This window comes from Vicugna pacos, chromosome 18 (assembly GCF_048564905.1).
Source record: "Vicugna pacos chromosome 18, VicPac4, whole genome shotgun sequence".
In the NCBI taxonomy this organism is placed as follows: Eukaryota; Metazoa; Chordata; class Mammalia; order Artiodactyla; family Camelidae; genus Vicugna; species Vicugna pacos.
Genome location: NC_133004.1, coordinates 43,610,698 through 43,628,502, shown reverse-complemented (window position 1 = coordinate 43,628,502; position 17,805 = coordinate 43,610,698). Strand labels below are relative to the sequence as shown.

The window sequence follows — 17,805 nt, the reverse complement described above, 5'->3', positions numbered from 1 at the left end:
TTATTAAAAAAAAAAAGCTGTTTTTCACTTGAGTGCAAATCTCAGAGATATTTTTCATTGTAAAAATTGTAGTTAATTCTGCTCAATTTTGCTATTTAAAACTGCTTTAATAAAGTTTATTAAAAATAATGTAGTTATTGTTATGTTGTTTACATACTCAAAAATAAAATATTTATTTATTTATTTAGCCTTGGAATGCGTTGGTGGTTTCATTTTTTGCTTTTAATTCATTTTTTAATTGAAGGATAGTTGATTTACAATGTTGTGTTAACTTCTGGTGTACAGTACAGTGATTCAGCTAAGAAAATACTTTAAAAGCTTAGAATGAAACAGCACTTCCACTTCTAGTAACTGCAAACCAATCCCCCAAAAGATGAGAAACAAGACCAAACTTAAAAAATAAAATAAAAAAATTTCTGCTTTAAGATATTGGTAAAGAAGGCCAATTCTAGTGAAGACTGGAAGCTTATGAGGCATGTACAAGTATGTATATAGCTGCATTATTTGTGATAGCCAGAAAGTGACAACAACCCAAATGTCCATCAAAAGCAGAGGGAAAAACCTAATTATAATATTTTGATATAAGTGGAATATTACACAGAAACAAAAATGCACAAACTATAGTTATACAAAGCACGGATGAACCTCAAACATAATGCTGAGTGTCAAACGCCAGTCACAAAAGAATAGACTACGTGAAATCTTCATACAGTGTTCAAAGATGGTGGCAATGTTTTATTTCTTTCAGATTTCTGGGTGATGGTTACATGAATGTTTGATTTGTGATGAATTATTAAGCTGTGCATCTTGTGCCTGTGCATTTTGTGCCTTTTTTCTGTAGGTGCGTTACAGTCCAAAAAAAAAAATGTTATATACAATATGGAGGAAAGGTTTGAGAAGAGTGAATAAATGGCATGTAAAATAACGAAATAGCTTCCCCTTCCAGCAGGATGGAAGATTAAGTACCCAGGGAGTCTCCAAATTGAAAATTTTAAGAAAGATGAATGAAATGATAAAATAAAACTTTTAAAGTACACCAATATATTTAAACTAGTAAGGAATTTCCAGGAGCCCAAACCTAAGTGAAACAGAAACCTCCGAGAAGTAAGCCAAACATAAAATCCAGATTTTCCTGAGGGCATTTGTTGATCCTAATAGTTTAAGCCCTTAGTTTTCACAGGGCATACAGGTTAAGAGAAAAAGTTCAGATACCATACGGAAAAGCACATCTTAACACTGATGCTGAGTGGACGGAGGGGAAGACAAAACTCCTGAGGATTTGTGACGATTACTCAGTCCTCACTCAGGACTAAATTCTTACTATCCGGGTAAGATAAAACTTTCAGACAACAACCTGAAGTAGTACTAGACTGACATTACCCTTAAGGACATGACAAAAGTTAAAATAAATCCTCCCTGAAGGAATCATTTCTATCAAGATTTCAAGTAATGAGATAACAGTCAAATTCTACAAAATACACAAGTGAACAGGACACCATGAGAACCAGCAGAAACAGAATGGGATTCACAAGAAATTCACATGTCAGAATGATCATACTCAGAACACAAAGAAGCTATGACTATTGTACCCAAAGAACTAAAAGGATTAAAAATACAAACAAAAAGTAAAACACTAGAAAAACAGCCAGAAGAATTAAAAAATAAAAATACTAGAAACGAAAAAAAAATAGAAACTGAAATTAAAATCATAATCATAACAGGTGGATTTAACAGAAGATTATACCCCATTGAAAAGACAGTAAGCTGGAAGTTAGATCTGAAAAATCACCTGGAATGCATCTCAAGAGAAAAAGAGATGGAGTTAAGAGCCATGGAGGACAGGGGGAGAAGAAAAGTGTTACAGAAGACAGAAGAAAGAGAAAAGGGCAAAGAAATTATTTAATGAGGTAACGGCCACAAAATTTCCAGAACTGACCAACATCATCAATCTACAACCCAGTACAGTCTACACATTTTAACTATATGGTTTCGTGAAATATACATTAAGTGTAAATATAACTATAAAATATTGTTTATTTCACTCAGTAGTTATTATTAGCAGTAACATTGGTACTATAATATTTAAACTATTTTATACGTATTGTAGGATAAAAGAAAAAATATATTAATGTTATTAGAAATTAAGTTTTTAGTGGAAAAAACAAATATAAAAAAATTGTAAAGACTGAGAAAAAATCTTACTGTTAAATTTGAATGGGAAATTATGAATAAAAATTCGTGACAAAAAAACATATATTCTTGGTTTGTCTCTTGAAAGGTCCTAGAAGTTATGACAGGCTAGTAGTGATGATGAGTAAGTCTAACCCCAAGATGTTAGTTATAAATACCAAACCTTATTCTAAGAAACCTGGCTTTTGGGAAAATGACAGATTCCAGGTTTGGGGCAGAGAAGTTCAAGGTAAGCCTGGGGTAACTTGGCATATCAGAAAGCAAGGACATGCTCAAAGACTAATGGAGTCATGCCAAAAAGACACAGGTGCATCTGAGGAAGCTCCTACCCATCAAATTTAGGATGATTCAGTATCAAGAAGAAAAACAACTATAACTGATTATAAAACACCACTTATTAAAACCTTTATGTCTACCAAAAAAAATCACAAAAAAGTGATTTAAAAAAAAAAGCAAGAGAAAATAAAAAGGCAAAATCTTCCTTATAGCAGAATGGCAGATAATAATCTAGGTGGTGGATACAGGGTGTTAATATTACAGTCTTTCAACTTTTAATGTTAAAAAATAACAGGGGAAAAAAGACAATGACATTAAAAAAAAGTTAACAGGGGCCTACTCTGGATTAAGAAGCTAAAGAGACAAATACATTATGAAACCTTGATTTGACCCTGGTTTAAAAAACAGTGGCTGCCTCTGGACAGAGGGGATAGACAAGGCTGCCAATGGAACCAACAGTGTCTTTATACTAAAAAAAGAACCTCCTCTGGGCTACTGACCTGGGAAAGGGGGCCCTTCCCCGTTGGTCACAGCAGCCAGCTCCCACTCATCCTTGGCTGAGTTCTACAGTACAGCATATAATCTTTGAGGACAGAGGTTTAGTATACTCTTTTGTTTAATTAATAATCTATATTCATTAGTTGAAGATTTTATTAAGTTCAATATCTACTCTTATTTATAAATTCACAACTGTTCCTTCCACCTCTGCAGATTAGAAGGAGGCGAAAAAGTCTTAGAGAAAAGAGACTTATTTTTCATTTTGTATTCTCTGGGATACTTTTTAAAAATTTATTTTTATTTATTATTATTTTTTATTGAAGTACAATCAGTTACCACATGTCAATTTCTGGTGTACAGCATGTCTCTTTGGGATACTTTTATTTAAAAAAATACACTTACCATCTTTATAATAAAAACTAAAGAAACACTTTCAAACATTTTTCCAAATAGGCAGAGTAGTTGCAGAATATTTTGTTACAAACATAGGGGAGAAAATGCCTTCTAATATCTTGACCAAAATGTAGGTAGTGTCAATGCTCAGAATTTACTAAACATTTTAATTCTATAAGTAAGCAGGATTCTACAAGAAAACACTTTGTATACAACTAAAATTAGAACTCTTCTAATAAGATGATTAAAAAAGACACAATGCTAAGTGAAATATGCCAGCCACAAAAGGACAAATGTTGTATGATTCCGCTTACATGGGGTCTCTAGGGAGTCAAATTCAGAGACAGAAAGTAGAACAGTGGTTGCCAGTGGTTTGGGAGAGGGAGTGGGAAGTTAGCGTTTAATGAGGACAGAGTTTCAGTTAGGGGAGATGAAAAAGTTCTGGAGATGGATGATGGTGATGTTGTGCAAAACTGTAAATATACTTAATGCCACTGTATTGTACACTTAAAAATGGTTAAAATGGTAAATATTTATGTTATGTATATTTTACCACAATAAAAAAAAGAAAGGCATGCTGGTATACTTACACATTCAAATCATAGTAATTCTTCAAATGAATTATTTCCTCAATATACCCATTTGCTACATCTGGAAATCTTACTTCCTGGAAAGAAATAAAAACATTACATTTTATGTCTCAAACTGCAATAAAAACCAGATGGTAAAAAACATATAAAATGACTAAAAACTAGGAAAGCAGGTTTGTGTCTGGCTTAAAACAAAACACAAGGTGCTCAGATTTATGTGTCTACATAAATACAAAATTTAGAAAAGTCCTTAGAGATCATCTGGTCCTGCACTCCCATTCTGCATGCCCATTCTTCATTCTTTCAATAAATACTGAACATCTCTGCCCAGGTAAAGGGAGTCTAAAGACAAATAAAGCACTTCCTAGTGTATACCCTCAAGCAGCACAGGACCAACTGGACCAGATGAAAAAACCTGGGGGAAGAAGGGTTAAAAGACAGTTCAAAGGTAAACGGCAGCCCGTGAAGCCCTGCATTACTTCTAGATCAGTGCTATCTAACAGAACATGATGCAAAGATGGAAATGTTCTATATTGTGCTTTCCAATATGGCAGCTGTTCAGCCCCATGTGGCTACTGAGCACTTAAAATTCGGTGCCACTGAAAATGAAAATTTAAATTTTATTTAATTGTAAGACATTTAACTTTAAATAGCCAAATGAGGCTACCACAGTGGACAGTGCAGCTCTAGATAACTTATTAACCTGCTTTCAGGGTTTGAATTTGGAGTTAACACAATTCCTTTTTATAAACTGGACAGACTGCTAATATGACAGCACCAGGGCATCTACGATCTGCAGATAGAATCCCAGAGGGCTTGCAGGGGGGATAAGGATAGATTAAGGAATTCTGATTCAACTTTCATTATCTTCAGAGTTTTCCTTTTATTCTACAAATCAAGTTTATACACCCCTTAGGAAAACGAAGTCCACACATACAATGTTTCTGCAACAAAAGGAAACTTAGTATATTCAGTGTCTGTAATTATTTACTTATCACAATGAAACTTACTGTTTCTTTCACTAATAGTGCAATGAGTTCTTGATCCATGTCAGGCGACTCTTGCCCCCAAAGGTTTTCCAAACTGGGCTCCTGAGATCCTTGCAGCGGAAAGGCTGGACCTGGCTCTTCATCATCTATTGCTAATTGTTGGTCTTCAAGCTCTCCCAGAGGATGGGCAGGCTGAGGAGAAGAGGGGCCTGGAATCCCATCCTGCTGGGGTTCTGGTCTTGGAAAAGCTGGTCTTGGAAAAGCTGATCCTGGGGGCTCACGCTGATACAACAGTGGGCCCAGTTCTGCTTCAGGTTGCCGCTCCTGAGGAACAACCTGGTTTGTTATCTCACGGGGCTGTTGGTTCAGAGACTGGAAGTAAGGATGGTCTAACCAGCAGTCTTCTTCGATGGCCTGGTCATCTAGGATATCAGTTGATTCTCCCAGGTTTGATAAGAGCTCTGTCTCTGAGTCTTCAGATGACTGGTTCTGAGTGTCCAAAGGATCGCTTTCTGGAAAAAGAAGATTACCTTCTTCCAAGATAATAATTTTCTGCTCTGATCTGGGGTTGACAATGTCACTTGTTGCTTGGTTATGACTGGGTCCAGGCTTGGATTCTCCTTCTGTTTGACCACTTGGCTTAATAAATTCAGAAACTGCAGGAGGCCTAAGACTTAGAAATTCACCGTAGTCATCCTCAGAATCATCCTGTGCCCCAGAATCAAACAATGAGCTGTTACACACGGAAAAATAGCCATTCTTATCTGATTCAAAGGATGCTCTAGGCTTTTTAGGCCCTTCTTCTCCCAATCTTTTGAGATCTTGCCATTGAGCAGCTGGTTTGATGAGATTGGGTCTTGAGGTCTGAGGTTTATTTGTCTAAGAAAAAATGAAATTTTAATAACAACAATTCAATTTTTCCTATGTCTGTATCTCCTCATGTACTTATACTGAGCTTCTGAGGTAGGACAGGAAAGAAACAAAAACAAAAACAAAAACACTCTCCCCCATAAAACCTATTCTTCATGTTTATCTTAACATTGAAATTTGATCACACTATAGTAACTAAGAATCAAAGTAGCCATTCATAGATTGAGGCTTGAGTTATAATCTGAGTTACAATTTCACCTGAGAACACTAAAGCAAAAATAACTGCATAGTAGAGAAAATAATGAAAGAATGACAACACAGTAGAGGAATGAGAAATGTTTAATAAACACATGAAAAGAATCTAAATCCATTAGTAATTCAGCAAAATGCTAACTGAAACAAGATTTCACCAACCCCTCAATAGGACTGGCAAACAACTTTTTAGCTAGATAATGTCAAACACTGGTACAGATGTGGGAGAACTTTCACGCTATCATTCACTGCTGGTGAATTTAGGAGTGCAATTTGGTATAACTTATTTTTTTAAAACATATATCCTTATGATTTATAAATTTATTTTTCACATCTATTCTACAAACTCTTATGTATACAAAGGAGGCATATACAAGGATATTCACTGCTACACTGCTTCTAACATAAAAGGGAAAAAAGTGGAGACATTCTGAAGTTTGTCCCCAGGAGAACAGTGAAGTAAACCTATTATTTATCTGCTCTACAAATACTCTCCAATTCTCCTCCCCTCAAAAGAGGTATCTATATGTGATGAAATGGAAAGCTCACCAAGAAATGTTATTAAGTGAAGAAAAGTTGCAAAACAATACATACATACAGTAATTCCATTCTTTAAACAAAACCAAACAGCACAAACATACCATTTCTAAAAGCATATATATATGTGAGCATGTGTGTGTGCACGCACACACACACACACACATATACATACATAGGAAGTCAAAGAAAAAGAGCCAGAAGGATACACACCAAATTGGCACAACATTTCCTCTGGGAAATCTCTGGGGCAGAAGGGGCTGGTGAAGAGAGACTTCAGTTTTATCTAATTGTTTCGATATCTATAGAAAACATAATCACGTGTTACTTGTAAATTTAAAAAGTGGAATGCCTAATTTTAAGGTAGCAGAATAAAGATGTCTCTGATCCTTCCTTCTCTGAAATCACCCCAATCCAGAGAGGAGAATGAGACACAGAACTGAAAATCTTTGATGAAACCAGCAGACATTTGTGATCCCAAATCACAATATACATGAGGAGCTGATGAATGCAGCGAGGGAAGTACAACCAGATTTCAGGCAAGGGAGAAAAAGCTTCAGAAAGGCAAAGAGTTTTCCAAAGTAGATGGTGTGCTCTGTGGAGCAAAAATAGCAATCTCTTGTTTGGAAAAATGGGAATCTCCACCCCATTTGGTAGCAAAGATTTTCTGAGAAGGTTAGACAGAATGATGACATACATCTCTGACAAGCAGTAAGAAATAAGGCCAAATAAGTATATGTGCATGTGTGCAAACATCTGCTGACCGTCCTGCCCCCCTGCCCCAACATTCTCTGTCACAAGGAAGGAGAATTCCTGATAGTCAAGAATAGTGCCTGAGCCTTTCCCCAATGTAACTGCCTACAAAGAGCTGGTCCAGGAAAACTTCAACTGCATTCAAAGTACTAATACCTAACTACTGAAAAAGGAAGAAGTGGTAGATGAGTGACACGTACGATGAAATCAGTACTAAACAGTGAATGAGAAAAGGAAGAACAGAGAAGTAATGAAATAATTATTTAATATAAATGTTTTAAATGATGATTTTGTAGAAATAAGGTAACCATCAAGAAGTTGGGAAGGGAAATGGAGAAGCTAAGGGCCCAAAGATACACTTAAACTTATAAATCAATGTAAGGACACATGTAAGGACAGCATTGAAAAGTATAGAAGCACGCACTAGAAGAACTAAAAAAAACCGAGGAAAAAAAAAAACCTAAAGATAAAAACTTTTCAAATGATAAGCAAGAACATACGCTTCCAATATAAATAAAAACAAAACCTCAAAGATGCAGGGAATACAGTGAAAGGTTATTTTTTAAAAGTAATAAAAAATAAAACATTAAATACTGTGAGAGAATTAAAAACTATCATAGTCACATTAATAAATATAAATGAGATCAATTTACCTAGTAAATTTAAAAGTCTCTTTAAATAGACTCACTAGGCAAAATCCAACTGTATAATCAACTACAGGCATACCTCAGAGACATTTCAGGTTCAGATCCAGACCACTGCAATAAAGCGAATATCCCAATAAAGCAAGCCACATGAAATTTTTTCATTTGCCATTGCATATAAAAGTTACGTTTACACTACACTGCAGTCTATTAAGTGTGCAATAGCATTATGTTTAAAAAAACAATGCACATACTTAATTTTTAAAAATGCTACCAGGAAAATGGTGCCAAAGACTAGCTCAATGCAAGGTTGCTACAAACCTGTAATTTGTAAAAAAAAAAATGCATTATCTGTGAAGTACACTAAAGCCAAGGACAATAAAACAAGATAATACCTGTATATAATGCAGAGTTACTGGAACACAATGGTTCAGAAAGCACATGGGTAAAGACACAAAAGTGGATTTCTGATTCTAGGAATGCCATGCTAGATCATACAAATCAACCCTTCTATTAAGTAAAAGCAGAAACCCTGGTCAAAATATGAAAGCAAAACCAAAATATCTACTTGAAAGCCTCAGAGATATATTAAAGGGGGACAGGATTCAGGAGGAAGAAATCCAGCAAAATAAGCCCCACATTGGGATACGTTTCCTCTAGAGATGCATTTGCCAATCTCAGACCTGGCTGAAGAATGAGAAAATGAGCAAAACTTCTGATATCCTTACTGAAGACCTAAGTGCACAAAAACTGGAATCCAGAACTCACCATGGGGAGGAGGTCTGGTAAATCTCAAGTTCTATGGTGAATCCTTGCAATAAGGGTAAACTGGAAATATGCTGGGTCTCCCCGGAACTAAATCCTAGTTTCAAAAGTTTAAATACCTGAATCTGAGATTGTCGGTCTCCCTAGCCTTCTTTGAGAAACAAATGTGGGCCCTCTCTGAAGAAAGACAACATCATCTAGAACCTCAAAATTTTCATATACAATGATGACTACCACTCAATAAAAAATAACCAGGCATAAAAGAAGTTGATGCAACATAACAGAAAATCGAAACAAGAGAAGCACCAGACATCAGAAACAAACCAACAGAGACTTCAGACAGTGAAGTTATCAGATATGGATTCTAAAATGACATGCTTAGCATGTTTAAGGAAATAAAAAGACTAGATTGAAAATTTCAGCAGAGAACTAGAAATTGTTAGAAAGAAAGAAAAAAATGGGGTGGGTATAGCTCAGTGGTAGTGTGTGTTTAGCATGCACAAGGTCCTAGGTTCAATCTTTAGTATTTCCATTAAAAATATCTTTTTTAAAGAAAGAAAAAAAAAACAATCAAATGGAAATTCCAGAATGGAAAAATACAATAATTGAGATTAGGAATCAATGGATGGGGCATAGCATTTTAATGAACATAGATGAAGAAAGAAATGAGTGAAATTAAACACAGGTCAGAAGAAAATAGCCAGAATAAGACACAGAGATACAAAATGACTGAAAATAGATAAGAGAATAGAAGACATAAAGAATACAGTGAAAAGGTTTTACCAATTATGTAACTAAAGGTCTAGAAGAGGAAAGAGATAAGAAGCAATATTTGAAGATAAAATCCAAATATTCAAGAACAGTGGCTTGATTTTAGTTCTGAAGATTTAAGCAAGATGAATTTTTAAAACCCCAAACAACAAAGACCTAGATATAGCATAGGAAGACTGCAGAAATTAAATACAAAGATAAAATTTTAAAGAAGCAGCACATACCGCCTTCAAAGGAAAAAAAAAAAGACTGACTTTTCAATAGAAAAATGGAAGCCAGAAAATATTGGAATAATATCCTCCTTGTGTTAAAAGAAAATAACTGTCACAATGAATTTTGTATCAGATTTACTGTAAAGAAAATCCTAAAGAGTGTTCTTCAGATAGAATAAAAAATCTCATTTTAAGGCCAGCGATGCAAAAGGGAATGAAGAAAAACAAAAAAAGATAAATATCTGGAGAAGGTGAAGTGAATAGTGACTACGCAAAACAAAAAAAAAGTAAGGCTTTAAAAAAATCTATACAGAATTAGGGGGAGGGTATAGCTCAGTGGTAGTGTGTGTGCTTAGCATGCATGAGGTCCTGGGTTCAATCCCCAGTACCTCCATTAAAAATAAAATAAATAAACCTAATTACCTGCCCCAAACAAAACAAAATGTATACAGAATTAAAATATATTAATAGAACAGTATTTAAGTTAGGAGGTGAATAAACAGAGTTAAAGTGTTCTAAAGTCTTCACAGTATCCAGGAAGAGTTTAAAGCTTTAATATACATTAGTGCTGAGGCCTCTACATTGCGAGGAAGCCTAAACTAGCCCTTAAAATAGACTGTGTGTATTAGACATGATACTAAAACAAGTGACAAAGGAAAATAATAGACAAACTGAACCTGCAAGTTTAAAACTTTTGTGATTAAGGGACACTAACAAAAAAGTAAAAAGACAATTTACAAAATGAGAAAAAATATCCACAAATCAGACAGCTGATAAGGTATAGTATTCTGAATATATAAAGATTTAATAATAAAAAACACCACCACTTCAAAAATGTGCAGAGGATCTGCATAGACATTCCTTCCAAAGAAGATATACGAATGGCCAATAAGCACATGAAAAGAGGCTCAACATCAGCCACAGGGAAATGCAACTCAAACCATGAGATACCACTTCACACCCACAAGGAGGGCCGTGACAAAACAGACAGATGGCAATTATTGGTGAGGATATGGAGAAACTGGAACCCTCATACACTGTTAGTAGCAATGTAAAATGGTGCTACTGCTATGGAAGACAGTCTGGTAGAGTAAAACATAGGGTTACCTCATGATTCAACAATTTCATTCCTAGGTATATAACTGCTGTGGTCTGAATGTCTGCACCCTCCCCCTCAGCCCCCAAGCTCATATGCTGAAATCCTAACCACCAAAGGTAATGGTATTAGTAGGGAGAATCTTTGAGAGGTGCTAAGTCATAAGGGTAGAACCTTCACGAATGGGATTAAAGACTTTATAGAAGGGGCTCCAGAGAGATTCCTAGCTCCTTCCACCATGTGAGGACACAGTGACAAAGTGCCAACTATGAATCAGGAAGAGGACCTTTCCAGAACACGATCATGCTGGAGTCTTGATAGAGTCCCAGACTCTAGAAGTGTGAGCAATATATTTCTGTCGTCTATAAGCTACCCAGTCTGCGGTATTTTGTTACAGCAGCCCAAATAGACTAAGATAATACTCAAAAGAAATGAAAACATATATCCATAGAAAATTTTCTACGAATGTTCATAGCAGCATTATTCATTATGCAGAATAACGAAAAAATGGAAGCAACTCAAATGCCCATCAATAGAGAAAAGGCTAAACAATACGTGGTACACTCATATACTGCATTACTCAGCAATAAAAAGGAATGAAGAACTGATGCATGCTACATCACACATGAACCTTGAAAATATTATGCTGAATGAAAGAAGCTGGTCACAAAGGATCAGATATTTAAAGATTCTATTCACATACAATGTCCAGAATCAGCAAATCTACAGAGACAGAAGTAGGTTCATGGTTCTTAAGACTGAGTGGAAGAGAAGGGAAGAAGGAAGATAATGGTTAGCTCATCAAATCAAGAAAAAAGGTGAAAAAAACACAAGTACACGAAAAGAGAAAAAGGAAATGGAGGAATTGTAAGTTCTGAGAAAGTAAAAAGAACAGGCTATTTTGATTAATTCTATTAAATACATTAAAAATGTTGAAGAAATAAATGATTTTCTAGGAAAATATCAGTGAACAAAACTGATAATGAAAACAACATAAAATCTAAACATATCACTCACCATGGAGGAAACTGAAACAGTTTCAAAGAAGTGTCCTCCATGAAAAGCAACCAGATACCTTTAGGGTAAATTCTACCAAATCTTTAAGAAATAGGTAATTCCAACATTATTTAAAAATTTATCACAGTACAGAAAAAGAAAGAAAACTTCTAAAGTCCTTTCATCAAGTCAAAATCATGTTTATAAAAAAAACCATCAAGAGTAACACAGGTAAACACACACCTATGGGCCAATATCATTCATGAGCTCTATGGAGAAAACCCTAAATAAAACCTTAGCAAATGGAATCCGATAGCACATTACCAAGCAAAGACTGTCCAGAGACAAAATAATTTACCACATTAACAGATTTTTAAAAATCATCTAATAATCTCCATAGATGCTGAGATAGACAGAATTCTACATTTACTCATGATAAAAACTTGAAATAAAGTAGATGGCTACTTCCTTAACATAAATAAAAAAACTGTCTCTCAAGCAAAGAGCCACCATCACACTTAATAAAGAAATATTAAAAGTATTCCCATTTATGTTAGTGGCTATTTTTCTTATTCCCATTACAACTATTACTTAAAGTTTTTGAGGAGTTATCACTTAATATAATTAGACAAATGTAAAAGCTGGAGAGGAAGAAACTAAGTATCATTATTTACAGACAGACTAGACACCATCCCTTGAGAAATTAGGGTCAACTGAAAAATGATTACAGACAATAACAACAAGGTGACTGATTATGAAATTAATATAAAACCTAAAAGACTTTTAAATTAAAAAAAAAAGGTAAAAGATACATGGAAGAAAATATGCCACTGACAAAAGCAACAGAAAAGATAAAATAACCAGAAACAAACTTTAAAATATTTAAGATCTATAGAAAGAAAAACTCAAAATGCTCTGGCAAAGGAACGTTACACTAAGTGGAAAGACAAAACTTGTTAGAAAGGGTCAATATTATAAAATTTGTTCTATAACAATAAAATACATTTTAAATTAAACAGTCTACCTATCTACTAGAATTAGAAAGGCTGATCTTAAAATTTGTATTAAAATATGAACACGAAAGTAGGGGGAGGGTATAGCTCAGTGGTAGAGTGCATGCCTAGCATGCACGAGGTCCTTGGGTTCAATCCCCAGTCCCTCCATTAAAACAAATAAATAATTAAACCTAATTACCTTCCCCAACAACAAAAAATTATAAAATATAAGCACAAAAGTATCCTGGGTGATTCTGAAAAATACAGAATAATAAGGGGAGATGAGCACTACCTGGTATTAAGATACATTATAAATGCAGCTTTTTTTTTTCATACTCTGTGCATCTTTCCACATTCTTTGTAACACTAACTTCATCCATATGTGGTTACCTCTGAAACTTCAGCTGAAGTTGTCTTTTTTCTTAAACTCATACATGTATTTTCTTTTGGGGGGGTGGGGAGGGGAGGTAATTACATTAATTTACTTATTTTTAGATGAGGTAGTGGGGATTGAACCCAAGACCTTGTGTATATTAAGTATACACTCTACCACTTGAGCTACCTCCTCCCTCCAAGATACATTATAAGGTTGTAGTCATTACAATGGTATGGACTAGTATGTGAATAGACAGAGCAATAGTGCAGAAATTAAGTCCAGAAACAGACCAAAACTCATGACTTCTAAGCTAAGGGGACGTCAGGTAGGGTGTAAAGGGAGCTGTTCTCAGAAATGTGGCACAAGGGCCAACAAACAAGGCTACAAGTGTAGCACAAGCAGAGGCGCTCTCAGTTGCTCTACAAGACCCCAATACCCACCACTGAGTGGCTGAAGAAACCAAATTATTAACCTGCAATAACACCTTATCATGGGAAGTTTTAGGAAACTCACTTCTGTCAGGATGACATCATCATCCAGGTCCTCTTCATCGTGTTGCTGAGGAGCTGGGGTGACCAGCATCGGAACCCCTTCCTCATCAGAGGAGTCGGATATGGTGATGGGTCCATCTCTGAGACTGATCCAGTCTAAAAGTAGGCAGAGGAACACTGTCACCAGGAGGTGGGCATAATCACATGCAGTCCTTTAACTCAACTTTGGGATGAAAGGGTCAAGCCTAAAGCCAAGTTCATGGCTACTGGTGTGTTAACTTATCTCCTCAAGCAGCACATGCACCCAAGCATTAAGAGCCATGTCTCCATGCTGATCTTTGCCAATAATACATTTTGGGAATCACTAGAGAAAATCTGACAATTACTGTGCTCAAGGTTATGAACTTTTCTTTTACTAGATTGAAGAAATCTGTTGATAAAATTTTGACTGTTAATTTCTTAAAAGTGAAATAATGGCCTCCCACCTCATCTATATTCCTCTGACAGAATAAAACACCGTTTTTTCAAACTGATAAGTCTGAAAAAACTCTCACTCAGAAACAGTAGAATTTTCATTTAATATTTAAAATACTAAAATTTGCTCATCTTAGATAATAAGCCTTAAGTATCATTTATACAAACATGTTACAGTGTTTTAGTCAAACACCCATTTAGCATCGATGTCAGTAAACAATCTGACTTCCCCAGTTTCCTTTTAAATATAACTTGAGTTAAACTAATCATCTAGATGTCATAATTCTGTTCAAGGTCTTTAACTCCTTTTATTTGTTTGAAGACAGATCATGTTTGATATGAATTACTGGATAACACAAACTGGTATTTTTTTCCTGTCTGGGTCTATGGAAATGTTAAAGGTTAGAATGGGCAATGAAGAGAAAATGCATTAAGTGTCCTTAAAAAAAAAAGGTTAAAAAGAGAGAAAGAAACAAGAAAATAAGCAGACATTATCATCATTACATGTTTGGAAATCTCTCCATTAAAGCTCTAATATTTTTCTCAAGATTAATGCCTCATATATTTTTATGGTACCCAACAATATGAAAAGCAGTCTAAAATCAATGATCTCATTTCACTCCTGTAACAGAGCTGTGGTAATACCAAGAACAGCCATTTAAAACAGGTTAAGTCCATAGGATCTAAGGTCAGACCACCTGGTGCAAATCTCAGCTTTACCACACGCTAGCTACACGATGCCGTTATTGACTTATTTAAGCATCCATTTCCTCAATATTAAAGAAAGGTTAACAATAGTGCCCACTTCAAGTAACTGTACTAGCTGAGAAAACCCAAATAAAATGCTTGTTTATTATGGTACTTGACACACAGTAAAACTGCCTGACTTCAAGGCCAATGCTACCTACACAGCAGACGGTAAATCTAACCACCAACTGAACTGAGGGTCTGGGGAAGAACATTATAGAGAACTTCCATTAAACCTGGCAGAATGAATCCAAGTGATTGTAACCATCACCTTCTGAAACCCCATTAAAATGACAGTGGCAGAACTTTTAAAAAGTATACCTCTTAAGTACACAAAGAAAAGAAAAGATGACAGCTAACAAGAGATTTAAACAAATTCTGGAAAACAGCAGATTTACAGATAGCAAGAATCTAGCAGAGTGGAAAAGGCTCAAATCTACTGCCGACAGAGCGGGCAGACAACCAGAGGTGGTCTGATTCATGTTGCAAAATCACTGATTTCCTTGAATAAATGTTCTGAATTATTGTGTGCCTTTGGTCATTTCTGGTCTTTAAACAGTTATTTTAGACAATATTATCTAATTTTACTGTTTGTTGATTTTGGGGGGAGGATTTGCCAAGCTTCTCACCCAGCCATTTCAGAAGACCTATCTTGTAGAGGTCCGTTCTAAAGAGTTACTGTGGCAGAGGCACTAGACACTAGGCACGGGGCCGAGAGAGGAAAGGGCTGCTAGTGAAACAGCCATAATGAGTAAGACGACCCTGGCTGTCTCCTGCTGCTTGGCTCCCTGAATGCTGCCAGACAATCTTAGATTCCATAGGCAGGAAACTGTAGATTCCTCTCTGGAAGAACTGGCCCAAGAAAAGGATGTTTACGGACAACCACCTTGGGGAACACAGCAAAAAAAGTTAGCTTTAAACCTATAACCTTACAGTGAAGTCCAATGGTTGACAAGATACTCCCCAGCACACCAGGTATAAACACATTAGCTTTTAAAAATGCATTTTAAAATTTAAAGTATAACAGAGCAAAATCTATGAATTAATACAAAAGGCCACAACCTGTGTGATCATCACCAAGGTTCATAACACATTTCTAGCACATTAGTAGCCTAACTCCGCAGATTAGTTTTTGAGGATACCTTCTTTGATTTCTGGCTTTTTTGCAAATAACATGTCTGAGATATATCCATGTTGTTGCATGCTGCAGTATGTAGCTCTCTTCGCTGTATGTAATCTACTATATGAATATATCATAAGTTATTTGTTCCTCTGTTGATAGACATTTGAGTTGGTTCCAGTCTTGGTTATTTTGGATAATGCTATTGTGAATATTCTTGTATATAGACCTTGGTATACTCAGTTCAGTTGGGTACATTCTAGAAGTGTTGAGTCATAGGGAAAACATATGTTCAATTTTAGTGGACAATGCCAAACAACTTTCCAAATTGCTTTTGCTAATTTACACTCCCACCACCAGTGTAGGACAGTATGTGTTACTTCATGCCCTTACTGGAACACAGCCCTGCTCATTCACTCTATATTGCTACAATGGTATAGCTGAGTAGTTAGCAACAGAGATCACATGACCTGCAAGGCTAAAAATAAAAGTGACTATCTGGCCCTTTAAGTTTGCTGAGTCTTGATTTAGTTATTAATTTCCAGGCTTTACTTCTTACCCGATATATGCATTTTAGGCTACAAGTTTTCTTCAAAACATGACATTAGATGCATCTCCTAAGCTTTAATAGACTGCATTTTCATTATCATGCAATTCAAAATATTTTCTAAATTCCACTATGATTCCTTTTTTTGAACTGCAGGTTGTCCTGAAATGTAGTCCTATTTTCCACACATGTAGGAATTTTCTAATTGTATTTCTGTAATTGATTTATGACTCGATTTCAATGTGCTTAGGTAACATAATCTATATGATTTGAATCCTTTGAAATGTGCAACTTGTTTTGTGGCTCAAAATATGGCCAATTTTGGTAAACACTGGGAGCAGTATTCCATATATGTTTACTATGTCAAGTTTGTTGACCACGTTCTTCCAATGCTCCATATTCATACAAATATTTGCATGCTTGCTCTGTTATTGAAAGAAACCTTAAAATCTTCCATTATAATTGCAGATTTGTCCATTTCTCCTCTTAGTTCTATCAGTTTTTACTTTGTGTATTTTGATACCATATGTACATGTATGGAGATTAGAAATGTTTCACCTTCCCAGACTATTTTATCTTTCCCAGAACTCTTGATCTTCATTAACACTTCTGGCTGGAGTGTCTACTGTATTTGATAATATATAGACTTAACAGTGCTGTTCTGAGGGCTACTATTTGCATACTGTACCTTTTTTCATTATTGTACTTTTAACCTTTCTGTACCTTCATTTTTAAGCCTATCTTCACTGGGTATAGAATTCCAGGTGAATACTATTCAGCCCTTTAAAAAGAGTGCATTACTGATACACACAACAACATGGATGAATCTCAAAAAAATTATGCTGGACAGAAGAATGTAGGCACAAAGAGTATATACTATATGGTTCCATTTATATGAAATTGTATAGTGACAAAAAGTAGATCAGTGGTTTCCTTAGGCCAGGAGTGGGGTGAGGACTGCCTGCAAAGGAGAATGAAGGAATCTTTCTGGATATGTTCTACATCATGACTGAGGTCTTGGTTATATGGGTGAACTAATTCTTCAAAAGTCACTGAACTATACACTTAAAATGCATGCATTTATTGCACGGAAATCAATACTTCAATAAAGACGATTTAAAATTTTTAAAAAACCTACAGGGGTTGGCATAATAAAAACTATTAACACAGCTAATAAAAACAAAAACAACTATTTATGCCTTAAAAAATACTGTGATGGGTGT

At 35.4% G+C, this 17,805-nt stretch overlaps 1 protein-coding gene across 1 annotated transcript in view; it reads right to left on the bottom strand.

The window, feature by feature from the left end:
* Nucleotides 1–17,805, bottom strand: part of RNF216 (ring finger protein 216) — a 135,210-nt gene that overhangs the window by 110,199 nt on the left and 7,206 nt on the right. Inside the window, exons 3-5 of the mRNA XM_072943362.1 lie at nucleotides 13,717–13,850; nucleotides 4,958–5,815; nucleotides 3,948–4,024 (exon numbers count right to left, since the gene is read on the bottom strand). Coding sequence (XP_072799463.1) covers nucleotides 3,948–4,024; nucleotides 4,958–5,815; nucleotides 13,717–13,850 — 1,069 coding nt within the window. The remainder of the gene's footprint in view (nucleotides 1–3,947; nucleotides 4,025–4,957; nucleotides 5,816–13,716; nucleotides 13,851–17,805) is intronic.